Raw genomic sequence first — 26627 nt, 5'->3', positions numbered from 1 at the left:
AGATCTTGCCCTTCTCTCTCACCTTTTCTGGGGGAGATGATCATGAGCCTTTTCATGGTCTGACTCAGGAGCAGCCTCTGCTGACTTTCTTTCTATATTGTTCTGTGTCTTCACAGGACAGATCAAGAAATCCAAACCTATACCATTGCAGTAATTAATGCACTTTTCCTGAAGGCCCCTGATGAGAGGAGGCAGGTAAGTTGCACTTCTGTCTGAAGACCACTTAGGGCCAGCAACTTTTGGTGTGGAGAGCACCCTCTGCTTCCCACCCTAGGGCCTCCCTGCTGCTCTGCAGCTTGGCTGGCCAGTCTGGGATCATTCACAAGTCCAGTGGGAACTGGGCGGAGATAGGCAAGCCCTTGTCGGAGGAAGAATGCTAGGAATGTTCCAGTGGTAGAGCTCTTTCATCAGATGAAACCCAATGGAGAAGTCCAAACATAAAAAGACAAAAGCATTGCCGCAGTGGTAGAAGCAGAGAGAGGTCAAGGATCTTCGTCACTTCATTGAATGCTCCCTGGGGAAAGGAGGTGTCATCCCTGTTTTTCTGATGAGGAAACGGAGATCTTGAGAGGTGTTGCACTTTGCCTCTGAAAGTGTGAGATAGCAATGTGAGAGGACCAGGGGGAGAACAAGTAGGATGCTGCCTGTGGTTGGGAAAGCTGTTCCCATGTCAGAGGGGCTCTTTGCTTGATATTTCTGTTGCCCTTATGTGGATATAGCTGGGAGGACTGAGCAATCCATTTGCCCTCCTCCGTGTACACCAGAGGAGGAAAGCCCCTTAACTGTACCTACATGGAACCTATCCTTTGATACTGTCTTCTGTGGGTAGACCTTTGGTTCTCCTTCAACTAGGGAAAGGGTCATTGTAGAGTGGAGGTGGGGAAGAAGTGGAATTCCTTCTGTCTCAGAATTTAGCTCACACCTCAAAACTCATTCATGTTTTTTCCATCAACATAACATATACTGGGTTACCTTGATCACAACTCACTTCACTTAAAACTGGATGGAAATATGAGGTCTTTCAACAAATACAAAGTGTGCCAAGGAGCTGTATGACAGTTACCCATAAATTGTTTAAGAATTTAGAAAACTAGCATGCTACTGAACACTGTGTCAAGAATTGTATTTCTTTGCTGCCAAGGATTTTAAACCTCAGCAACTAAATGTGAGGGTTTCTGGTTGCTTGCCATTTAGAATTGTTGGCTCAGTCCTGGGGATATGTTTGAGTGGAAAGACTTTATCGTTCCTGGGCATTTGGTTTGCTGCCTGTCATCCTCAAGCCTGTGCTCCAGGCTGTATCTATAGGGGTGGCTTTGCAGCTCGTAGGTGAGATCGTGGATGGGGCTGCTCCTTTTATATTTATATTTATATTAGATTTAAATACTGAGCTTATGATAAGCAAATTGCCTGGTAGCTCTCATATGCACAAGCCTCAAATGGGCTTTGGAGAAGTTTGGTCTACTGTCCAGACCAAGGATGCCTGGCCGAACCTCCTGGTGCTGAGTGGAGAGTGGGGGCCAAGAAGTCTGCATTGTCTTGGGGACTTTCCTGTCCCCTGTGTAAGGAGAGGTTGGATTCGAGGAAACCAAAGCTCATGTCCACCCCAAGTGCTATAATTTTGCTTGGGTTTCTGGATCCAGACATGAGTAAGATGCATAGATTTCGCATCTTCCTGTTACTCCAGCAACTACTGTTAATCTGCTGAACTGGAATCAAATGACCATGGAGAAATAGGGAATCAGATGCCAACCAGTCTGTACTGACTCTAGGACAGTGATAACAAGGAAAATATAATGGAATACCAGTATAATGTTAGGTTTGGATTCTATGAATCAAATCTTATTTTTTTGGAAATTAAGCGATATGAAACTGACATGATGGAGTTTAGCCAGGTATTATAATAATAATAAATCACAAGGGTAGTCTAATAACACTAAACAACTTAAAACAATCCAACTAAGAAAGAGTACATACAATTCAGGAGAAAATCTAGAGTATTAAATGATGAATTTAGCTTTTGAAATAAAAACAGTGACAACATAGAAAATTACATGGACTTTATAAACTGTGTTGAATTTCAGATGAATCAGTGAGCACTGTTCGTCAAGAAAGAGAGTATTTTGATTTTGATTTTTAATTTAAAAAATATTTTTCAGTGAGTTTGGAGAGAGCTGGCTCTAAAAAATAACTGCAAGTTCATAATGAAGCAGAGTTTGATGTTATTTCCTGAAGGTCAATGAGGCCTATATAGCACATGATCAGGCAAATTGGTGATATCACCTAGTTTGCTGTATCTCATATATTATTGCCATTGCCTTTTGTTGTGAAAAATTAAAAATTCTGACATTTCTTGTAGTCAAAACAAGCAAAGAACTTGACGGGACTGCTCAGCTGATAAGAGTCAGAGCTAGAATCCTAATCTCAGCCCTGCTCTTATCTGCAGAGCAGCCCATAGAATGTGTCAGAGAAGTGTCATCCAAGCCTGAAAGAACCAAGCCCATTTTCTCACTCCATTAGGTTAAAACATAATCTAAACATTTATTTATTGGATTTACAACAATGCCTTTTTTGTATGTTATTTTAGGATAAGTTCCACTTAAGTGAAAAAAAATTTATTTCAATTTCTTTTCCCAACCTGGGACCAAAAATATTGGTAGAACTTCATTATCTGGGTTTTCATCATTTTTCAAAATGTCTAAAATGAATTTGGATGGATTTTAAACACCTATATATTATTTCTGCCTTTATGGCAGAAAAATACCACCATCGCCAGATCGTTTTACTTGGCAGGCAGACCCAGCAGTATTTGTGTTCTGCATTCACTAGATGGGCCTTACTGAGAAGGCATGGGCTTGTGCTAGGGACCTGGGGTGTAAGTTCCTTCTCTGCAGAGGCCACCCCATCAGCTTCCCGGAGGGAGTAGGGGGTCATACTTTTTCCTCATGCCTCCCAGATGTGGGAGCTTCTCCCCTTTCCCTGAACACAGGAAGGAAAAGTATGTTTGTTCTGTCGGGGAGACAGTTGCCACTGGTGGCGAATGGCTGCTCTTCCTTACCGTTACTTTTGCTATTTTCATGGCAAACATGTTGGAGAGATCCCTTCCAAATGTCTCTACAAATATTTATGGTTTTGATAAGCATTATTTTCAAAAATCCTTTTTATTTAAAAGATTTAGTAGAAAAGAAAAAAGTACAGATTGAAAGGAAGATGTTTTAAAGACTCGTATAATTGCATTCCTAAGACGGAGAACCCCTCTAACTACTTACAACTTTGTGACTTTCCTGGCCCTACTTCCTGCTTGGTTCTATGCAGAGACTCTCCTACATACATAATTTTTTTACCAAATATGATCATACCACATGCACTGTGTTCTTTTTTTCTTTTAACTGCTTTTAAAAACTAAAGATAATTGTGGACATCTTTCCATGTCAGTATATCTATATCTGTGTTTATAGCTATCTGTACTTTCATATCTTAATGGTATAAAATATTTTCCATGGATTCTCAAGGTTACTCAAATAGTTTCCTAACAGACAAAAAATGATGTAAAATGATGTGGACAAGAATTTTTCAGTTTTCTCTCTGACCAAGTTTCTGAGGGAGGGTAGTAGAAAATATTCATTCATTCTTTTATCAAACACTTACTGTCTGCCGTGTGCCGGATATTATGCTGCGGGCTTGGGATACCAACATGAAAAGGACTCTCCATTTTTTGGGTGACCATTGTCTTATGCAGAAGATAAATGATGTAAACAGACAATTATGATAATTGCTCTAGATGTTGGGAACAAATCATCCCTTCCAATTTGTTGTAAACTCTTATAAAATTGTTAGGCTCATAGAATTTTTTTCTTTTCTGCTTGTGTGTCAATTAGGCCTTAATTCAATCTTTATAAAAGAAAAGAAATGGAAAGAACTATAAGGTCCTTTGGGCTTTTTGTTTCTCATTATGCAAGAAAAAGAAAAAAAGGAGCTTTCTATTTTGATCAGGAAGAAAATGAGACTTTCTACACACTGTGGAAGGGCAGGATCCTTCCAGATTTTGCCATTCAACTTATTTCTTAATGTGTTGTTGTCCTCGCTTTCTTGTTTTCAAGAGGTTGGAAGAGGCCCTTATATTGTATTTTGACTTTAATGCCATCTAGCCTCTTTGAAACACCTTACAGTATTTATGCACATTTCTCTTCAATGCAGTGGGTCAACAGGGGCATAACAATAAAGTCGGAACTTCTAACAGAGCCCTCTGAATTTCCATCCTTCTCTCCCGCTTGCTTTCCTTTCTGTGGTGGCCATGGCGCCGTTAGGTCGGCGTAGACAGCAGTGTTGACATCCTTGATTGTCCTCTGACTGTAAGTCCCCACGTTCCCTTTGTCAGCTCAAAGTGGGCCCTGCACTCCCATTCTGCTCCTGTCCAAGCCTGCCTGTGTGCCCCTGGACCCCACCATACTTCCTCCCCGTGTTCTGGGTTCTCCTTGCTTTCTGCAAGTTTATTTTAACCTTGATTGAATTCATGGTTGTAGTTGTAGCTTAGTTTTTTCTCTACTCAGTAAAAGTAGCCACTCTAAAAATGCCCCCATACAAAAAACAACATCCAGGTGTCTTCCTGAATATGAGCAGTATTTTTTTTGAATGTTTGCACCAAGATTGCACTGGACTATTTAATTTTCCCTTAGTATCTGTTTGTCAATATTTAGGAAGGGGGGTCTGTGAATCATTTCATTTCATAAAATAATCCTCAAATCCTCTATGCCAGTCAAGTAGGCCATAGCACAAAGCCCAGCATATAGGAATGAGCTCTAGCGATGCTGAGACGGACCCTGAGGCTTAGCATCTGCTCAGGTATTCGTCCCTCACTAAAACTCCACTCAGATCACTTGCACAGACTATTTTCAAGTCCTGGGGCATGTACTACTCACTCTTGGCTTTGCACAGCTTAAGATGAAATGACTTTTAGGAGACAGATGTTTCAAATGATGGTTCTCTATATTGGCATCTCCTTGGTGCAGACATATGTTGCCTAGTAAAAGCTCTCTGCATATACAGTCTAATGAAAGCTGAGGAGCCTTTTGAATGGAGGACCATTGCTTTCATTTGGAGTGTTTGCTTTTTCTTCTGCACTCATCTTTTCCTGGAAGGAAAACATTTCCTTAAAAAAGGAAGTTTTCAGGTGCTAGATTTTCTTCCTTGGATTTTATACGTGGCTGTGTTGTCTAAACAGAACATTCAAAAAGTAGCTTGAATACTACTGCCTGTTTGAGTCCGTTCTTGCACACGAAATACTGCTGATATCCAGTTACGAAGCACACCCCAGTATAAAGTCATTTTGGGCCGTGCTGAACTGTATCTTTCTAACCTAAGCTTTTGCGTGGGTGTGTTTTTCTTTAATAGGAGATGGCGAATATCCTGGCTCAGAAGCAACTGCGCTCCATCATTTTAACAGTGAGTACCTGTGCTCTGTGGCCGTGTTGTTGGGGAGGAGAGGCCTAGTGCATTTTTTTAATCTCCTCCTTTGGCTTCAGATTTGTTCTGCGACTTGCTTCTGTGGTGAAGCACTTGAAACTAGGAAGGAGGGAAAAATGTGCTTTTGGAACTGGAATAAATAAGGCTTTCCCACAAGAATGGCCTCCTCATATGATTGGGGGGAGGCGTCTCTGGAATTGCTGTAGAAAGAGACATATTTTGGCAAGAAGGCTTGAAAATCTCTCAAATGGGGCAGTTTTATTGCACTCACCAGAGCTTTAGCTTTGCATTTAAGGAAATGAGGGGAGCTCCGTGACTTAAAAAAATCTACCAATATAAGGTCATACTGTTTTGAATGAGGAAGCTAGCTGGAAACATACCAGACCCTGAGAGATGTCCTGAAGTGTGGACTGTTTTCCTGGGTCCCTTTGCAAGAGAAAGGCAGGAAAGGCATATGCAGAACCCACCCATTTAACTCAGTGAATCACCTGTGCCTTGGGAGAAAAGAAGACATATCTTATGTTGCGAATGTTTAGAAATCAATCAAATTGCAAGATTTCCTGACGACTTATCTGTCTTCGACTTTTAACCAAAGGCTGAAAGAAGCCTGTGTAATTGACTCCCTGCTTACCAAAAAGGTGATATCTGCTTCTGTGATTCCCAGCAGGAGCGATCCTCACTGACAAGTCCACACAAAAACAGACACATTCCAATAGGATGAGGCCATTCAGTATTAAAAACTTTATGAAAGCAAACAAAATAAATAGTCTAGACCCGAAAGCCAATAGTAATGACTACAATTTGTCATCACATTTGATTTTAAACTTCTTAGCTGACAAGGATAAAGAGAAACACATGAGTCTAATTTTCTTTGTTTGATAAAAGAGGTACCCCAGTTCTTCGGGAATGACATAATTTTCCCTCCTGAACTGGAATCTGAAAGGGGTGTTGGTGGAGCATTCTCATAGATTCTTGGTCCAAGAACGGTTTATAGAGATCGTAGAAGGATTCATCGTGTGGTTGTTTTTTATACTGGTTCTCAATAACAGGGGAAGCTGCGATGTTAAAGCGTAGCTCAGTGAAGGTGTTCACGCAATGGGAGGAGAGTGGGGAGATGAAGGATTAGAAATTAGAGATGTTGTATAAATGTCCTAACCTGTTGTTGGCACTATTTGGTGTGGCAATCACACTTAGAATGCCCAGAGGTGGGTGGATGGGTGGATGGGTGGGCGGAATGACTTAGCTCCCAGGTCCGAACAGTTTGCTCCAGTGGGGCTTCTTTTATGAGACTTCGATGGCTGGAAGTTCCGGGTTGGTATTCTCTGGCAAAAACTGGAATACAAATATTCTTGAGTTGCTAGTAAAATAGATGCCCATATGCTTTAGTACCCAGACAATTTGGATAGTAAATGCATACCATCAATTAACATTCTGTTCTAAAGATTGAAGGATATGGCATTTATTCCACCCCCATCCCACTGTGTAGCTTCTCATCCCTGCAATCTCCATAACTCTGATTCAACAACTTTTTTCTGTTCCTTTTTCATCTCCCCACCCTTCTTTCTTTAACTGACTATTTTGACATGGTGCTTGTATTCATGGCATGGAGTCCGGGTGCATGCCAGGTTCAGGGACACCTAGAGAAAGTTCTTTCAGATAGCAAGACATGATTTGGTGATTTGAATAAGTGATTTGAATGGTTGTTTCATCACATCAACTGGTCATTTTTAAGGCACAACCATGGTCTCTGCCAAAGAGGATGTATGTTAGGCCCAAGTGCTGAATGCCATTTCAGACCCAGCTCTGGTGGGGGCAAAAGCCCACCCACATGTCTAGTCTGCTGCCACTCCTTTTATATTTGTTCCATTTTGGTTCTGTTTCTAAGGGGAAGGGTCATTTTGTTTTTCATTTAATTGTTACCAGGAAAGTAATGCACGTGAAGTCACTCACGGCATTGTGGCGGTGGTGGTCCCTAAGTAGTTTCCACAGTGGATTCACCACAAACCTGGGAGGTACTTCGCTTTTGTGTGTTGCTTCTAAAGCTCATCCCCATTTTGAAGTGGGATCCCCTGTCAGGGATGGCTGTAGGGTAAGATGATGGCAAAGTCCCTCTCCAGTACACATGCACCGTTGATTGGTCCAGTGCATGTGAGGAATGCATTGCTGGGGAAATCCACACTCCCTTCAAGACACCCTCATTTGGGGCACACCTCCTCCTGATTTATGTGGCCGCAATCACCAGAGCATTTCCAGGGCTTCCCTCTCTTCCATGCCCTGCCGCACACAGTAGGCCTTTTCCTGGTTTCTGTCCTAATGATCAGGCACCTGACCAGGCCCTGGAATATAAAGGAAAACTCCAAGGCCATCCGTGTCCTCTTCTTTCTTCTGAAGGGTGGTTCTACCAACCTATATCCCCTATGCCTCCAAATGAGGCCTTCCAAGGTTCTACTTGGCATAATGGTAGGGGTTAACATTCGTTGTTTGCTTTTTTTTGCTTGCTTTTAAAAGTTTTTTCCTTGGTGAACTATCTCCCCAGCATGTCATCCGAGCTCAGCGGGCCATCAACAATGAGATGGCCCACCAGCTGTACGTGCTGCAGGTACTTACCTTCAACCTCCTGGAAGATAGGATGATGACCAAGATGGACCCCCAGGACCAGGTGGGTGCCCATTAGCTGGCAGTCAAAGCACATGAGGCAGAGCAAGTGTCATTCAAAGTCTTTTCTTGGGCTACTCCCAAATGGAATTGTTTGATGATGATCTTATTGTTTTATTGTCATCTCAGAATGTGGAGGCATGGATTTAAATTGTAGGTGAGCCTAGGGTCAGAGAACAAAATAAATAAACTCTTTTATTCTGCATCAAACATGGGCATATTCTTCCTTTATTGAATAAGAAAGCTTGCTGTCACATGGCCATAGACCTTGTTGGCCTTTGGCACTGATACCCTCAATGGTAATGGTTTTGGAGTGAAGTTCACAGACAACTAGAGCCCCTTGGAAGCTCTGTGCGATGTTGATCCTGCACTTGGAGGAAGTCATCTGCATTCTGCAGTAATCAGTGCCAAGGGTGGGGGTCCCGGGTTACACCAGATTTCTGGGCCTTCATCTTTGTTAGGGGCTATTCGTGGTAATTCTCTCTAGGTCTCTGGCTGTTGTGTAGGAAGTTCTGTCTCCATCCGGAAGGCAGGGGAACTTGACCGTGTGGGGACGGAGTGAGAGGGAATGGCTGGGAGGCCTGCTGTAGCACATTTTCAGCTTAAACAGCGCTGCAGCTCTGGGAGGGGGAGCACTCATTACTGGCATGTGAGGGCCTGATCTATCGCAGATGGGAACTTCATGTGTGACATGTGTAACTGCCACGGCACTTCATTCCTGGCACATGGCCACACGAGTCAGAATGATGGAGAGCTTTGAGAAGCCGTCTAATGTGGCCCGGACTTTTGGCAAGGGCCAAGTGTCATCATCCCAGAGATATGAGACTGTCATCTTACCACGTCTAGTGACAGAAAGCAATGTATCTTAATGTGGAACAGTCCTCCCCATTTGGAAACCCTTCCTTTTATTTATTTCAAACATTTTTTTCTTACCGTGGTAAAATGTACATCACAGAAAATTGACCACTTTCACCATTTTTAAGGGTTTATTTCTATGAAGCCACTTCTTTGTGGACTTTGGGATCCCTTGTCACTTGAATATTCATACATCTCATGTGCCTCTTACGGTGTTTCTAATGGTGACAGTGTGCCCAGGTTCTCTAACCTGGCTTTCTCCAGCCACAAGCTTTCTATCATATTCGGGGCTCCATTTAGAACTTGACTAGACCACTGATAGAAGTATTCCAAATGACTTGGCAGTGAGTATAATTGTGGACTAAAGCCAGGGCTGACTAGCAGGGAGAGTGGCAGGAGGAGGAGAGGTATGCTGAGCCCTAACTTAGAACACTGGTTGTTTTTTATCTGTTTTCTTTTGCCTGAGTGCAGTGATTCATTCAGACCTTGGGGAGAGAGGGAATATATGTAATGTCACACACTGAAAGCAGCTCTCTCTCCCTGACCCTTTTTTTTCTCCCTAATGCCTTTAGGCTCAGAGAGACATCATATTTGAACTTCGAAGAATTGCTTTTGATGCAGAGTCTGAACCTAATAACAGCAGTGGCAGCATGGAGAAACGCAAGTCCATGTACACACGGGATTATAAAAAACTTGGCTTCATCGTAAGTAAGCCATCTCCAGTAAGCGCTCTTCTTCCAGCATCCCGGGGTCTGACCTCAGCCGCATAACTGATGTCTCTTCTGAGTGGTGTGGTCCTCTTGCGCCTTACAGGAATAGTTTCCACATTTTCCAGATGTTCAGTTGGTTTAAACAGGATCACATGAAAATCTCTTCTGGCTGCAGTGAAATGGAATAACTTGCACAAGAGTGACTAATACTGAGTTTGTTTATTCAGTTCTGATTAAGTGTAACCAAGAGTAGTTAGCCCGGAATGCATCTAGACTTCATTAATGCTACTTCACAGGATGCTTAAGGTTCTGTTTGAATCAAATGAGTGATGGCAACTGTGGGATGGGTCTTATTATTGGGTTAGTGATTGGATTGCTTACATACATTGATTTCATATCAAAATCCAATTGAGTCTGTCCTGAAATTTGATCATGATGAGATTCATGCAGTTTGTATTTTCCTAAGAGTTTTGTCTTGCTATGGGTGCTAATAAGTTGTCTCCTAGGTATTCTTTCTTCAGTTTGCAAATCAGAACACAGTTTGTCCTGAATATAATCTTTTATTTGGTTTCTACTTGCGTTTCATTCTTGCCTTTATCACCATCATATTTCCATGTGACCTTGGGCTAATCAAACTCAAATTCTGCCAGTGTAAAATTGGGTTTCCATTTTAACCTTCATCATAAATGACAAGAGTGAGATTTGGCTTCAGTGATTAGAAACCTTTTTTTAATCAGGCATTATTTTATAATTGCAATTCCCTTCCCTTAAACACGCACACACACACACACACACACATTAATATTTAGACATTAGTACCATGCTGTATGTGTTATTTAGGAAACCCTATCTTTCATGGGAATTATCTTTGAAAATGTTTTCACATCAGTTAACATGTGTTGTTTCTCCCTATTGAGAAATTTTTCCTTATTTCGATGGACTAGTTTATTTAACCAAGCACTTTTACTGAAGGTTTCAATGTTTTGAAATTACCAGTAAGTCTATAAAGAACCACGTTGCCGCCCAGGTTTTGTTCATGTACATGATCATGTTATTGGATAAATATGTGGAGCTGTCATTTCTATGGTACATATATTTTAAGGCTTTTGATGTTAGCAAATTGCTTCCCATGAACAATTTCCAGTTTAACTGTAAGCAGACCAGAGTGACTATTTTTTTGAACCTCTCCAATAATGTTTCTCAAATTAAAAAAAATGTATATATATATATATAAAACAATCTGACAAGTTATTGTTTTTATAGTAGTAGTCTCAACATGACTTCTCATAAGAGTACTCATCAAGCAACGCATTTAGCCTTGCAACTTGCTTTATGGAGATGTGACTGATGTATCATTTTTGTACGATCATATCCCATATTTGGCTGTTACATTTCCATTTTATCTTTTAGTTGAATCTATTTTTAAAAATTTTGACAGAAAGTTTCATGACTGATGGCCCAGGTGAGAGTTCCCTGGGCTTGGTGTCAATGATCAAGGCTCGTGGTGGCCCTGGCCTTGCTGTCACCCACCTGCTTGTTGGCAGAGCCTGTTTACCATGGATTTAGCCAGGGCATGTGATGAGGCTCACATCCCACCTCACCTGTAGTCCTTTCAGGTTTTACTTTTGTGTGTTGAGCAAGGCATATCCAAATCACCCAGGAAGCTTTGCCAAATCACCCCCCCCTCCCCCCGTCTCTCTTACCCTCAAGTCATATCAAAATGGCTAGGAAAGAAATGAAAGTATGTGCATTTCAAAATGCTCCCAAATGATTCTGATGCTCTGTGCTGGCAGAGAGCCTGGGAGTGGGGTACCCGTCACGCCTGCAGTACTGCCGTTTTAGTTTCCTCCTTCTGCTACTACCTGGATTTCCAGTGTGTTTGAACTTTATAGAAAATGCACATTCTAGCACTTTATACATTCTTGCCCCAGGACTCAACATCTCTCTTCCCCAGGTCCTAGGGGTTTTGGTGGGGCTGCCATCATTGTTCCTTCTGGCCATGTGGGTGAGGGATGGAGCAGAGAGGGAAACTGGGGGAAGAACACTTGGTGGGACTCGGAGTATTATAGGTTTTCAAATTATTAAAGGTCTCTGGGAAGGACATCCGTAACGGGAGTGGGATGTGAGGCATCTCCCTTTTTGTTTTCATGCTCTGGTCCTGTGTGAAATAATCAGGGCATTCCATGAGTGATTTTTCTCCATGTAGCTCCATCTGTCTTGACACTATTGTTGATTCCTTCCACAGTTTAGAATTAGAGTGTTTATCTCTGAGTTGTCAGTGTCTGCTGTGTGTTCTGCTTCATGAGTACTTAATAAAGAAGAATGCGTTTTTTTTTTTTTTTTTTTTTTTACTGAAAGTTAATTTGATGTGGTTTTAAGGCCTTTAGATCTTACGCAGTCTCTCTCCAAAGACTGGAAAAGTCATTTTAGAAAAAGCAAAGACCTCATCAACAGAGAAGAGTGCTGGTTTCCGTAATTTATCCATGATTCTTTTTTCAGTTTTCAATTCTAGTCCTTCGTCTGAAACCTTTCCCAGATCACAACTTTGCATGAGAGAGTTAAGAAATTCGAACGACTAGTCAGTAATGGTTTCTAATGCTAGAAATGATCCGGCTTTGCCCAGCAGAGCCTGCATTTCTAGTCTCATTTCTAGCCTGGGGAGACTGACTCATGTGCTCCTTGCGCCACCTAGAGACCATGATGTGAAAATGCTGAGCTGGTTGAGCGTATCAAGGGTTTGCCACAAAAGCTCTGGAGGCTGTAAATAGGCCTGAGGCAGAATTCTCTTTGTGCTTCCCAAGGGGAACAGTCTAGCCAGTTACGTCCTCCAGGGGCAATTTGAGATTTGGAAAATCTTTGGATCTCTGTGAAGAAAAGTTCAGTTCATTAGATGAAGATTGCTCTTCCTCATTTCACACAGTGAAAGTGCCCAGGAAGGGTTCAATGACAAGTTTTTGGAGTTGAGTAGGCCTAGATTTTAATTCCATCTTTCCTGCTTACAAGCCAGTTATTAGGCCTCTTGGGCATCAGTTCCTCAGCTGAGTAACTGGGCAGCTGCTCTTCTTGGGGGTGTTCAAGGCCATCTCACTGGCCCAGCACCTGGAAGTGGGGCCGCATTGAGCAAATGGTACGTCTCTTCCTTGCCTTTTGGAGAGAACCTATCATGGAAATCATAGGCAGCTTTTAAAGTTTCTTGAAGTAGGAGTAGGGGGCATTGCATCAACAAGGCAAGTAGAACAGTGTGCGAAGGACCCTAAAGCATAACACCTTTGGGAAGGCAGGAGGGCCTACATAACTTCTCAGCACAGCATGCCAACAAAGCAGATTATTCTGATGAAATGATTCTAAAATCTCAATCTAAGGTGGCTACATGGCTTGTATGATCAGTCATAGCACAAAAAACACCTGTTTTCAAAACAGAGCTGCTTAATCTTCTAATGTTTCTTAATTAATGATTCTCTAATTTCAAAATGGACATGCCTCTGTAGGTGTCCGGGTGGGAGGAGGGATCAGGATTGTCTGGCATAACACTATTCTTACTGGAACTTCTAAGAAAGAGTTCATGTATTTTTCAAGATAATAGAAGGCAGAGTCTCATTTCTACAATGACTTTACTCATTCTAGAATGACTTTGAGAACAGGGGAAATGCCGGTATACAGATTACGCCCTGTTGAGTATAAAGACCAGCAACTGTGCAAAATGGTTTTCAGACTCTGTGAGTTCTATTCCTGGCCGGAGACCCTTCAGAATTTGTCTGTCTTGTTATGGAATTGATAGCTTGTCTATTTGTGAATTTTACCTTATACAAGCAATAAAAGGACATGGGCAAACATTATTGGACAAGCACGAGAAAAGAGATGTCTCTAGTTCATTTTTATGATCCCTCTTGAACCAAGGCAGATGGTAAAATTGGACCATGAGTTTTTTTTCCTAGTTTTTTCCTTTCCATTATCTTGACTGGAGCCCAAAAAACCCCTCCATTTTTAAAAGAAACTGTTTCTGCACAATGTAATGTGCTTTAATATGAAAAACTTTGATAAACTTTTCTCTTAACATTTACAGCTTGTTTTGAAAGAAAACAATGACTAAAATGTGAAAGTGGGAAAAGATTATGGAAAAATATTATTTCAGAATTAAGATTGTCTTTTGAAATGTAGGTTTGATGTACTCAGGTGTGTGAAGCCAGCACCTTATCAGGAGATGATTGCTAGTGAAAAGATAGTTTCCTACTCACAGTTCCCAAAATGGGGAGCATATCACACCATGCAGGGCTCCATGGGGGAGCACCGGGGTCAGTTCAGAGGCAGAGGGAGCAAGGGGAAAACATGGGCAAGAGCCTTTGTGTGGTGTCCAGGAGAAAGGCAAGCCAGGCAGTGTGAATAGGCTTAGGACGGCTAGTGTGAATAACTGCATTTGCTTCGGGGGTGTAGGGCTGTCCCCAGTGGTTGTTACCAGGCTCTTACCTGCCTTTGGGATGGCTAGGGCAGAGGAGTAGAGGCCCAGAGTACAAAAGCCTGAGAGAGGAGATTGTTGGGTATGGGATCTGGGTTGGTTGGTTTGCATTTGAAAGGTATGCTTCTTATCTCTCAGAATTAGCTAACCCTGGGAAGGGTCATCCCTCCAGTATCAGCAAGGACCCAAGCTATCAAAGTATTCAGAAAATAGAAAAAAATTTAAAAAAACATAATTAATACAGATTCATCTTAAAAAATTTTAGAGGGTTTTCTACCTTCTTGGGTGATAGAAGATCATTATACATAGTTGCACAAGTATAATTATACATAATTACGTATGCAGTGCTTGGTATCATTTTATTTTTTCTCAAATACAGATGGCAGGGAATGAAGTGAGATGCGTATTTATATATCTCTTCCTCCATCTCCATCCCCATCCCTGTTCCCATACCACAGAAGGAAGCCTCTCAGTCTAAATGTAACTAGAATTCAACACAATGCTTTGTGACAGTGATATTGGGATTAAGCTTGGACTCTGGGTTCTGCCCAGGGCTGATTCCTGACTCCCCAACTCACAGGCTGAGTGACTTGACACTTTCGTGTCTCAGTGTTCTTATCTTTAAAATGGGGCACATTGTTGTCTCTTATCACTAGGTCTACTGTGTGGATTAAATTGCTAGGTACTTGTAAATCATACAGAATAGTTCCTGTAGGGCGAGTGGACTATGAATTTAGATGCTATTATGCTGATGTTACAATTCTATTACTATTATTACTGGAACATATAACCCAATGTCCCCCGACACTGTGACAGACAGTGTTGGGGAAATAGAAGAATTGGAAATTGTTCCAGGAGGACAATGAGAAAATACATGGTTCAAAACCAGTCACAGATGAAAGGACAATGTGTGCCTATGAAACTGCAAAATATTTGTTATGGCCAGTGTTTATACTGCAAGGGAAGAAAAATGTAGAATTGTCTTTGCAAGTGAGGGACAGGTTATGGGGAATTTTAAATTCAAAGGGGTTTGCAATATACAGTCAATCCTCTTTGTTCATGGATTCCATTTTTGCAAATCCACTTATTCATTAAAATTTATTTGTAACCCTCAAATCAATCATTGGGGTGCTCTCATCATCGCTGGCAGATATGTACATGGTGGCAAAAAAATATGAGTTGCCTGCAGACACACGAGGTTGAACAAGGGATGCTCTGCCTTCTTGTTTCAGCGGTCATATTATATAAATGAGTATCCTTTTTGCAGTCGAGCCAGGACCACATTTTTTTCAAAATTCTGTGCCTTTTTGTTGGTAATTTTGCTGTTCAAAGTGGCTTGAGTGTAGTGTTGAAGTGCTGTCTTGTGCTTCTAAGCACATAAGGCCATGACGTGCCTTACAGAGAAAATGTGTGTTAAAGAAACTTATTTCAGACAGGAGTTATGGTTTTGTTACCATGGATGTAATGTTAATCAGTCAACAATGCATATTCAGTAAAAAAAAAGAACAGAGACACATCTAAAACAATGTTATGTATTGATTGGTTGACAAAAATCTTGTGGCCAGAGGCTCAAAGGAACCCTGCCCTGTATTTCTCCTAGGAAGCAGTGGTTCAATGTTCATTCATTCAGGGTTTGTGAGGACCTCATGGAACTAACTATAGGAAATAAGGAGAATCCACTATACTTTAAATCCCTGGGGAGCTTCCAGCAAGGGTAAGCTGTGGAGGTGAGGATCCCAGGCGGTTCTAGGCTCAGTTGCCTCCTAGGCATGTGTCTGAATGTGGTAAGTGGGCAAGAGAAAGCATACCCTTCCCTAACTAACCCGTGTGTGGGAAGTTAAAGAACACCCACAGGTCATCTGGCACTGCTCAGGATGGTCATGGGGGGATTGGAATTCACTGTGATTTGATTCATTTGTTTGAAAGCCAGAAGCTGCCTTGACACTGCTGCTCCACCAAAACGCCATGTCCCTGAAATCAAGTGAAATTTCCTTCTACAGTCCGTTTTCATTCTGAATTCATTCTACAGAGGAGAATTCAGCCTATGGTGGTCCTGGTTAATATTGTAGCATCATGCCTAACAGGACTTTTTTCATACAGTTTTGTCATTAGGAATGTGATTCATATTTTGGAGTATGAGGACAGCATTAGTAAGAGCCTAGAATAGGTGTGTGGGGATCGTAGAAAGTAAATTTTGATATTTACCTAATTTTTGTGGTGTTTGCCTCCCTTTTGCAACAGGGCATCTCTGGAAACCACAGGGTAAAGCAGATTTTTGTAAGGTAAATCTCTTTTTTCCATGTGAGTGATTTACTAATGGGGATAGTATTATTGCTGACCCAGCAATTTGCTTTCAGATAGTTGAAGATATGACCTATAAGCAATAGGTCATGGAAGCAGAAGGGACAACTGATCTTCTTTTAAACTCAGTTTTTGAAATTCTCTAAATTTTAACTGCACGGAATTCAGGAAGTACCAGTTCAGGCTAGGATGCTCTTCCAGGAAGCTCTGGCCAGTCCTAGCCAGTTCACCCAGCCCCAGTCAACCCTGCCCCTGTGAAGGGCCCTGGGGACGTTGATGAAGGGATTACCAGGGACTAAGGCCCCTGCATCGTCGTTCAGTCTGGATGAACTTGCAGGCAGATACAGCATGTGCCTGTTCCTTGAACCAGATCTTCTGTTTTCTGCCTCATTGACACTGGCTCTGGTCCATTCTGATCAGATATCCCCTTTTGCCACCTAAAATTCAGCAAAGCTTCCCTCCTAATCATTTCTAGTCTTGCTCCTTTGAGGTGTAACTAGCTGGGAGATTGAGTCATTTGTGAAGCTGGAAAAGAATCGGCCGCCAGATGGCGCAAAATCACAGCCTTTGACTCCCAACCAAACAGCCCCTACACCCCACGCAGATAACCAGCCCCTGGGTCACCCAGTTACAAGGCAGCTCTTCTCAGCAGCCTGCGGAGTACGAAGCTGCAGGACCAGGGGAATTTAAATCTCCTCAGGGGGGCTCTTTAGCCTTCATTGAGGCCCAAGGGCCAGGAACAGCCTAAAATGCCCAAGTAGCCTCCCTGTGAAGTGAAATTTGCCGGCTGTTTGTCAGATGAGCTTTTACCTCCTGACATCTCCTGACACTCATTCCTAGTTATTTCTCCCTGTGCTGTCATGAACATCTTGTATATGGGGCATAGAAATCTATATATCTAGTGTTTTCTTCTATCTTCACATAGAAATGTAGCAAAAAATGCACTGGAAATGGAAAATCTAATGGATAACGACTGTAGAAACAGTCATAATAATAATGTATTTTGGGGTTTTAAGAAATGTTCATAATTAAAACGTGTGGAAGCATAACATGGAGCAGGTAGAAGGGGTAAACAGTCAGAGTGAAGCAGCGTTGTCAGGACGAGGTGGAAAGCTGTCTGGAGAAGTTTGAGCTGAGCTTGAGATGTGTTTCTTAGGTGAGTAGAATCTTATAGAATCATTTTTCAATTTTTCCTGTTAAGTTGCCACTTCTAGAGTTATGTGTTCAGCTGTGATGTTGAGACTCGGTCTTGATAGTAGAGGGTGCTTGAGCCTTTTGGACATTTTTTCCTTTTTATCTCTGCCTTTCCCTTCCTCACTGTAACAAATAGCAAGAGGGGTTCTGAAAGGGAATGCGGTGAAGGAGGTCATTTTATGAGGCTTCCTATAGTTTAGGCAAAAGGTTGCAGGCAGTTGTGTTGTTTGCTTCCTTGAATGACAAGTGAAGGCATGTCTTTCAGATGCCTCCTTTCTTATAGGTGAAGGGAAGGCCGCCAATGTCCTGTCCTTACATGCTCAGGTGGCCTCTGCAGTATCTTTCTTGGGTGTATTTGGTTAAATGATGCAGAGTGTGGCATCATGGGGTTAAGTGCAGAGACCTGATGTTAAGTGCAGAGACCATAGCTTGGTTGAAGTTACAGCTGCATGTGGAGTAAAGGGAAAGTTACCTTTGGAAAGCAGAACTTGAGAAGATCAGATACAAGGTCTTATTTGCCATCATTGAATGGAGCAGGGGCAGATCACTTGGCAGAGCTCTTCACATTGGTTTCTGCAGCCTCATAGGCCCACCTCCGTCTCAGGGTAGGATCCTAACCCTTCTAGTGATGCAGAAAGATATCAAGAAGTCCTAAGTTGAGCACATGTTTTCTTCCATGCTCCTGCTTTGTTCTCCTACTGAATGGGCCCCATTTTCCACTGCCTGTCTCTTGACATGGGGCATGTGTTGTTCCTGACATTTCTGTCAGGGAGTGACTTACATATGTGACATGTTATTTCCCTTCTCCCACCCTAGCTGGGGAGGGAGCACAGAGGAACAGCGAGACCTGAGGATATTCTCGTCTCAGAATCAGCCCGCAAAGACAGCATTTACCTGCTGCGAATGCCACCTGAAGATGGTGCAATGTACACATCATTACCCCTTGACAAGGGACACATGAATAAGTGTACTGTTGAAATGTTTTGATATTTTTAAAGGAAATATTTTAAAGGAAAACTTTTGTAAAACAAATGAAATGTCATTCATTGCTATGACAATATTTAAGCTTCATTCTCTTCTTGCATTTTTTACTGTAATTAATTTTAATTCTAGGCAAAATTTCATAGGGGTCACTATGGAAAATGGAGTTAGGAGACAGGTTTCTCCCAAGCTGTTTTCCCAACTCCTTTCCTGCTGTCCCAAGGAGGGCCTTTTAATCTCCTGTTGGAACTGTCTGTTTTCTGGCCACCAGGCGGCACCCCTAACAAAGGCATGTCTGTTCGTTACTATCCAGACTTGGTTTTTTTTAACGCTTTTATACATTTTTTAAAATAAAGAGCAGCTCTGATGTACTTGAGAAGGTAGACTACTTAGTGGGATAATTTTAAAAATATTCAGAAGAACCATGCCCTAGCTGAAACCTTCCACTTTCCATTTTTAGCATAAAACCCACAAGAAATTTGTCCTCTATAAAACATGGCTGGGGCAGGAGGCAACTTACAACGGTGTTCGTCATTAACCGCATAGAGTATTGTGCACACTGTCGCGGCACCCTTTATATGTGGAACTTTGGAGCCGAAGGGCACCAACCAGCAGGCACACCTGTGTTGCATAGGGCATGCAGGCTTAATGGCATAAACAAGTCAACTCTATTTGCAACTATCCAGCACAGTTATTATAAGCACAGCCTCTGGAGCCAGACTGCCTCGTTTTGCCAGCCCCATCGCTCATCAGTTGTGTGACCTTGGACAATTTCCCTAACCTTTCTATACCTCAGTATCTTCATTAGTAAGGTGGTTCCTACCTAAGCTTGTTATGGAGATTAATGAGTTAACAGATGTTAAGCTCTTAGAAACCAGCCTGACTCTTAAGAAAATTTTAGTGAGTTCTGATTATTGCTACCATTTGGATCTCATAGCCATAATGAGTCTGGGTCTGCATATTCCCTCGTGGGGGACTGAGACAGCTGTCCATTTGACCATCACCAGCTCATTCAGAGAGTAGAAATATGTAGCTTCAAATGCAGACCTAGTCCTGAGGGGTGACACCTCCCAAAGCCCTTGAATTCTAGAGAACTTTCATAAGGGTTCATAGCAGGGCAGGAATTTTATTCCACTCGAAGAGCCTCTTTACTGAAGGGGTGGTTCTGTTCCTCTGCTTTTTTGCTGCTCTGGAGCTAGCATGCAAGCACATCATGAGGTAGATCCTTACGGATCCAGTCTGTCATAGGCGTCTGCTGCCGAGAGAATTTTCAAAAGGGGGTTGAGCTCAAAACCACAGAATAAATCAAAGTAATGTTGCTGTTCACAACAGGATGAATGACTGCATTTGGGTAGCCCTTTGGACTTTGGATGGTGCTAGAACCAGAGTGTTTGATCAGAGTCCAGACGAGGACAAGAAGTGACAGGGTTCTGGTTCCTGCAATGGGTCGTCGTGAGCATCCCGCACACCTTCCTCTTACGCTTGCTGCCTTCCCCTGCTATGCTGATTTTGCCCCTGGGTGGATCTATGAGAGCACCACGGAGGAGAGTACTGCCTCTTCTGGGGTGCAGGGAAGAGGGTGAAGAAATGGCTGGACAGAGGCCCACGAAGTGGCTGCCTGTTTGCTGTTGACCCTGCTTTTGACAGACATTGAAGGGCTCCACGTGGAGTTTGCATGCCTTCTGTTTTTATCCTTTCTCCTGAGACATTTTGTTTCTTTCCCTTTTTTCGAAATGGTCACCCCCTGTCAGTGTGTCTCACAGCTCTGAATTCAGCGTGATGTGACCTTGGGACAGGAGGTGTGGGCACGACATCTAGACCTGTTTCGTGTCTGGGAGGAAGTGATTTATAAACCAGGAGCTGGCTTTATGGCAGAGATTCTAATTCCGGGGATGGCATTTTGTACGTGTAGGAAGGCTGTCAAAACCTTTCCGATGGGAAGGGACAAGAACCAATTTGAGAATAATGTGGTTATATAAGAAGTGTCCGGGTGCAGACTTCTTGGCACACTTCCTGTACGTGTTCATTCCCAAGAGGAGAGAAAGGGGAGCAGGAATTCTCCATGAGCACTGGCAAACCTGCAGGCTTCACTGGGGGAAGGGACATGCACTCCTGAGACGGGTCTAGAGACATAGTTGCAAGGCTAATGGTTATTTATTAGCCCTCTGCTTTCTTCTTATTCTTACCCCTCCTCTTTTAAATGTTTGCCAAACTGATTAGCCTACTGAGAATATATACTTTTCAGGTGGCCCACTGGGGCTTCCATGGTTTTACATCAGTAATGAAACAGCCATGCCAGCTACCTGCCACCGTGTTTTGAGTGCTTCTCAGGATTTGGGCCAGTGGCTACCATGCAGTATCTCCTTTCATCTCTGCAAGGCACAGGGCACATAGACTATTAGTATTATTCCTATTTTAGATATGAGGAGAACAAGGCTTTTCAGCTTTAAGAGATTTAAAATCTGCCCAAGGGGGTCGCATTGTTTTGGCAGGATGAGGACATACTTGCAAACTTAACGTCACTTCTCAAGCTCTTTAGCCAAAGGTGCAGACTGCAATGGACACACGGTGGTGAAGGAGGTGAATGTGGCATATTTTGGCATTGCTTTTTTTCTGGCCTCCAGGTGCCTAAGGGGGGTCTTTGCAAAGGTGGGACATTCCCCATTCCTGAAGAGTCCTGCCAGGGTTGGGAAACCCACCAAATGCTTGATGCCATGTAGCCTTTTCATTCTCAGAATGATATCAGCACTACTGAAGACTGCCCACTGACCATGCCCCTTGCTTCTCCTCAAGGAAATGGGTACTGACATTGACTTTGCTTGGTCTCAAACCCAGCAAAAGCAAGGCCACATCCCCGACTGGGATAGAAAGCAGAGGAGTAGAAAGCTTGCTTGTTCTTGAAAACAGCACTGATTCCAGTTGTCCGGAGTCCCAGAAAACCTTCCCAACACTCAGGGCCAGCAAGGGGACACACCAGCGTTTGGCACCACTCCTGCCCGACTCCAGTCTCCAACTCAGCCGCTAGGCTGTGCTATCTTGCTAGTTAAAGAACCATAAAACTACAACACGAAGCACCTCGCTGTTTGTAGATTCGGTTTAGGTAAACAAGGATGCCTTGTTTCCTTCCTCTGCTTGTTTGACTTCTGCCTTTTTGCTCAATGGTTTTCAGGCATTTGAATTTAGATTTTGTTTCTGAGTTTTTTCTGGCTTTCTCTTCTTCTTCCTCCTGATTTGGAGCCTTCTTCCATCCGAGGTGCTTTCTCTTTACTATACTGATGTTCCTCTTGCTCCATCACTAAGATAAAGCAATCAGGGAAGGCAAGTGCCTTGGCGGTGAAGATCCCAAGAGCCCATCTCCCTTACTCCCCAGAAATCCAGAAATTGGCCTTAATGCTCTGCCTCCCATTGCTCATGCAGCCGGATGTTAGCAAACTGGATTTTGCTTCTCTTTACCATCCATCCCTTTTATGTATTTATCCGAGGTGTCATATACATTCCTTCCGGGCTCCCTGGAAAGACTCTCCCACTGCAGCCATTCCTTTTCTCTCATGAGCACTGGGGAAAAGGGCCTGGGCCAGAGGGTGGGGAACAGGAAAAGTGAGACCTCTGCAGTTTGGCAGCTGGTCTGGGGGGATCTGCCGTAAAGAGTACACTTGGGACCAGGTTCATTAGAAGACAAGCCATGCCAGCCCCTGCAGATAGGGAACCTGTGGGGCGGCCACATTCCTCCCTTCTTTGGGGCAAGAGCTGCAAGGTCGGGCAGCCATTGCTGCTCATTGACAGGAGCCTGCCTCCGGCGGGCTGGGCACGGCTGAGCCTCCACACTCGGTCTCCAAGGCAGGCAGGAGGGGCGGCTGTGGGTTTCAGCTGTCTGGTCTGAGGGGATCACTGACAGATGGCTCCTTGCTGGTCACCTGTAGAGTACCTTGGTGACAATGGATCAGGCAATGGAACAGAATCACATTGGAGTATAATCTAGGGTAAAAATAAGAGACTCGTGAATTGATTTTTTTTTTTAATGCAGCCAGTATCTGAGAGTATTCATTATATTTAAGGCAGTGCGTAAGTAAACCTCGAGTCACAAAGACAAACCAGGCAAAACCCAAGATCTTCATGGAACTCAGTGCTTAACGAACTCCCTGTCCCTCTGGACCTGCATGCATGCTCTTCTTTCTGCTTGAACCCTCCTTCCCTTCTCTCCTCTGTACTTTTCAGTCCAGTGGTAAATTCGGGTAGGATGTGTTACATTCTTAAGACTAGAAAAGGAGTCTGCTGGGAGCTCCAGGACCTTCTCCTGTTTCAGCACTTATCACTCTCAGTGTTATTACTTGCTCATCAGCCTGATGTCCCCCCAGAGAAATAGCCCCTTGTTTGTGTTGCACACCACTGCATCCTTCATATCCAGCATAATTCCTAGCATTGGGTAGGCATATGGAAGTGTGTGTTGAATGAATGGGTCAGTTAACGATCCTATCATTCAAGAAGGGAGACACGTGTGTGTGTGTGTGTGTGTGTGTGTGTGTGTGTGTGTGTAACACTAGGTAGACATTGATGGTTGATGTATACTGTGAGAAAAATACCTTATTGTTTGTCAATGAAATTCCAAAAAGGGATAAAATGAATTTGTTTGAGAAATCCATGAAGTCATGCAGAGAGGACATTGGAGATGGTCACTGAAGAATGGGTAGCGTTTGGACGTGCAGGAGTTGGAGGAGAAACAAAAGGGCCGTGGAGGGATGGAAGAACACGGGTGACAGGTGGTGAGTGGAAAGCCAAAGGATGGGAAGGAGTGCTCCTTTGGTGACAGGCCTTGAAAAATTGTGTGCCAGGGTTTTGGATGATATTCAATAATTTTTAAATTAGGTGATTATGTAGTTCAGCTGAGGATTTGCTATGGTGGTAGCATAAAGAAGATACCTGTTGACATATCTATATCCTTTCAGTCGTTTTCTCTACATGCACATGGGACATGGTAGGCACTTCTAAAGTGGGAGCACTGTTATAGAACTAAGTGGGATACCCAGGGGGCTCTCGTGAGCAGAGTACCGTATTAGGTTTGTTTACGCGTCTGTGCGCACATGTGTGTGCCCGTCTACTAGCAGGAGAGAAGCGATGAGAAGAGAAAATTGGGTGGCCTGTAACACAGGAGCTCCCTGATTTGTTTTTAAGAGCTGGGAAACAAAACTGATACTCTTCCTCTAAAAAGCTGTTCACACGGTCCTATTTTTAGTGTTTCCTAGTGACTCACCATTGTATATATAGCACCATACTGGTTTTAGTGCTGGGTATGAGTCCTGCTCAAGGCTGCTGTTTAGCGGAGCGGCCACCCCTCTGAGGCCCGGGTCCTGCAGGGAGCCAGCTGCGAGGGGGCTTGTGGCTCTCTTCGTTCTCTGATGCCCCCGAGACTGGCAGACACATCCCTGCCCCGATGGTTGACGACTCTATGCTTTCTGCTCTCCACTGCCGCTTTTACAACAGCTTTTTGTTTTCATTCAGTTTACGTGTCAGAAGAAATTACCTCCATCTTTAAAGAGATTTCTGTGAGGAAATCAGCCTGGCAGAAGCTCAGGTGGCCAGGGGGCTTTCACGGGATAAGCGTCACTCTGCGGGTTGTGTGTTGTGACCCCTGTCTGGTGGCCTCCTAGAGCCTTACTGCTCACAGGGATTCTTTTCCTTCCTCATGGATCAGCCAAGGGAAGGCAAGCAGAGCCTTCAGGAGGTCCTCAGCAGTTTTCACCAAGAGTGCAAACATGCCAGTTTGAAATCTCCAAATCCTTCAGAGAAATTCCCTCTCCAGACCTGAACAGGCGTCTGCAGTGTTTCTATTTTCGTACTTCTGTTTTATGAGCGTTTTCTCTCCACTTTTGAACAGTATCTCTTTCTGCTGCTTGATTGAATGCATCCCTATCATGGAAACTTTGGAGAGGAGAGGAAATTGTGAAGCAAACAGACAGGAAACCCTAAGAAACACCCATAATGCCACCCTCCCCAGGCAGACACTGCTACTGGTTCGCCTCTTTCCTTAGTTGCTTATTCTGTGACTCATTTCTTTACATACGTGAGATTAACTCTCTGTTGGATGTGCTTTTGTTTCCACATGTTGTCAGCTAGCCTTGATAAAAATCATGTGGCGGCTAGATAGCATTTCGTTGAGTGACTGAACTACAGTTTACTTAGGTGTTCTCCTGTATAATTGAGGATTTAAAAAAATATATTACAGAGCATGATTTGATGAACAAAGTGTGTATGTGAACATTTGCTCACATTTAGGATTATTTCCTTAGGAGAGATGATTAAACTCCTGAGTCAAAAATGTAAGGACATTTTTGTGACTCTCATTTGTAGTTTTGCTTATCTGTACTCCCCATTTAAAAATTCTTCTTCCTGCTTTCCTCAAGGTGGGTTTTCATTCATATTGTTTCCAAATACTTTATTTGAATTCTTGTCTTTTTAAAGTTATCTCGCCTAATTCTGAAATAGGACATGTTAATTGCTGAGAATTTAGAGATATAGATAACCAAAATGAGTAATATTAAAATCAGGCATATTCCCCCATATATAAATAAAATAATGCTACAATTTTGGTACATATCTTTCCAGATATTTTCTATGCTTATATAAATAAGTATGCATTCACTAAAATGTGATCACACAGGTTTTTAAAAAGTTTTCAAAACGAATTTTATTTACACGTTTTCTATGGAAATGCCAGGATATATGGAAATGCCTGGAATGCCAGGATAGTTTACTCTGCCATCTCAGTATACACTTAGCTTTATTGGACAGAGCATTATTCAAGATTTTCTTTCTTTGCTGTCTCAGGTATAAAATTGTGGTTTAAAAAAAAATAATCCCAGTAGAAAGCATATTGAGATTTCTGCTCTCCACCTCAGTCTTGGGGTTAAGTGATAGTTACTACTATTCTTACGTGAGACTAATAAACACACAACCTCCAGAGCAAATAAAAGGTATTGCCCTGAAGCAAAGTAATTTTTTTATGATCAATAGTTATCATTAGCATAAGGCTTATTTAATGCATTTGCAGACTTTTCATCACCTGAATTGTAGTTTATAAACATTAACTTATTGATCTTTGCTGCTCTTTCATCTGCTATTATAATTTCTAATAAATATTATTACTTTTTTTGTAGGTGAAGGGAAAACAAAGTAAATATCTAGATAATCTGATGATTGCCTATGGCTGTAGAAAAACTCAGAATTAAAGGTTATCTAATTGCATAAATTCCTCAAGCTTTCCTAGGGGCTTACATTCCATTTTATCCATAAAATCCAAACTGACAATATGTTCTCTTCTAAATGTGGAGTGAATACAATAACATAACATACTCATTTTACCCACATTGCGATGGTGACTTACATATCCTTTATAAATAGACAGTATGCTGAAGATATATGGGACTTAGCTTTACAAAAATCTATTGCCATTTATTTTCTGTTGACTTTTCCATGTTTCAGCAGCAATTTATTAAGCCCTCCCCCCGATCCCTACATTCTTCCCTGGAAAGGTTCTGTTCAGTCCTTTAGGAGTTCATTTCTTAAGCCAGATAGCAGCTGATTTCATTTAGGTAGTGAAGACCAGCTTTTTGAATGACCAAGATAATATACTATTGTAGCTCTGAGAGAGTGACTTCTTTCTCCCCTAGCTTCTGAGCTACAGTCCCCACACAGTCCAAATGTTCATTGTCTGTGTCTTCAGGGTCTCATGAATTACCATTGTCTTTCTTAAATTATAGCAGGTGTTAGGTAGGCTCATTTTTCTTAAAGGTTCAAAGTTCAGGTAAATGTCACTGGGGTTTTTTAGGAATGCCTTGTGGAAACCAAAATTTTCAAAAGGATTCTTTTCTTCTCTACTGGTGTTCATCTTAGATTCTGCATTTGTCTTTTCAAGGTAGGAAGTCCAATTCTTCCAAGAATGTGTGTAATGCTCCACTAGCTGCTCTTCATCTGATCATACAGTTTTAAAATTCTTTTTGTCCTACAGCAATACATTTTAAATC

The 26627-nt window shown here is 42.5% G+C and overlaps 1 protein-coding gene across 8 annotated transcripts in view; it reads left to right on the top strand.

Annotated features, from left to right (window-relative positions):
- The window catches only part of ELMO1 (engulfment and cell motility 1), a 507053-nt gene that overhangs the window by 184374 nt on the left and 296052 nt on the right, over positions 1-26627 (top strand). For 7 of the 8 annotated variants that reach the window (XM_036897341.2, XM_036897340.2, XM_057504658.1 and 4 more), the window contains 5 exons: positions 117-195; positions 4305-4349; positions 5389-5439; positions 7997-8119; positions 9543-9674. In XM_036897341.2, coding sequence (XP_036753236.1) covers positions 117-195; positions 4305-4349; positions 5389-5439; positions 7997-8119; positions 9543-9674 — 430 coding nt within the window. The remainder of the gene's footprint in view (positions 1-116; positions 196-4304; positions 4350-5388; positions 5440-7996; positions 8120-9542; positions 9675-26627) is intronic. The other variant, XM_036897344.2, reaches the window with a different exon arrangement.

This window comes from Manis pentadactyla, chromosome 7, assembly GCF_030020395.1.
Source record: "Manis pentadactyla isolate mManPen7 chromosome 7, mManPen7.hap1, whole genome shotgun sequence".
NCBI classification, from domain to species: domain Eukaryota; kingdom Metazoa; phylum Chordata; class Mammalia; order Pholidota; family Manidae; genus Manis; species Manis pentadactyla.
This window is presented reverse-complemented; position numbering and strand designations above follow the sequence as displayed.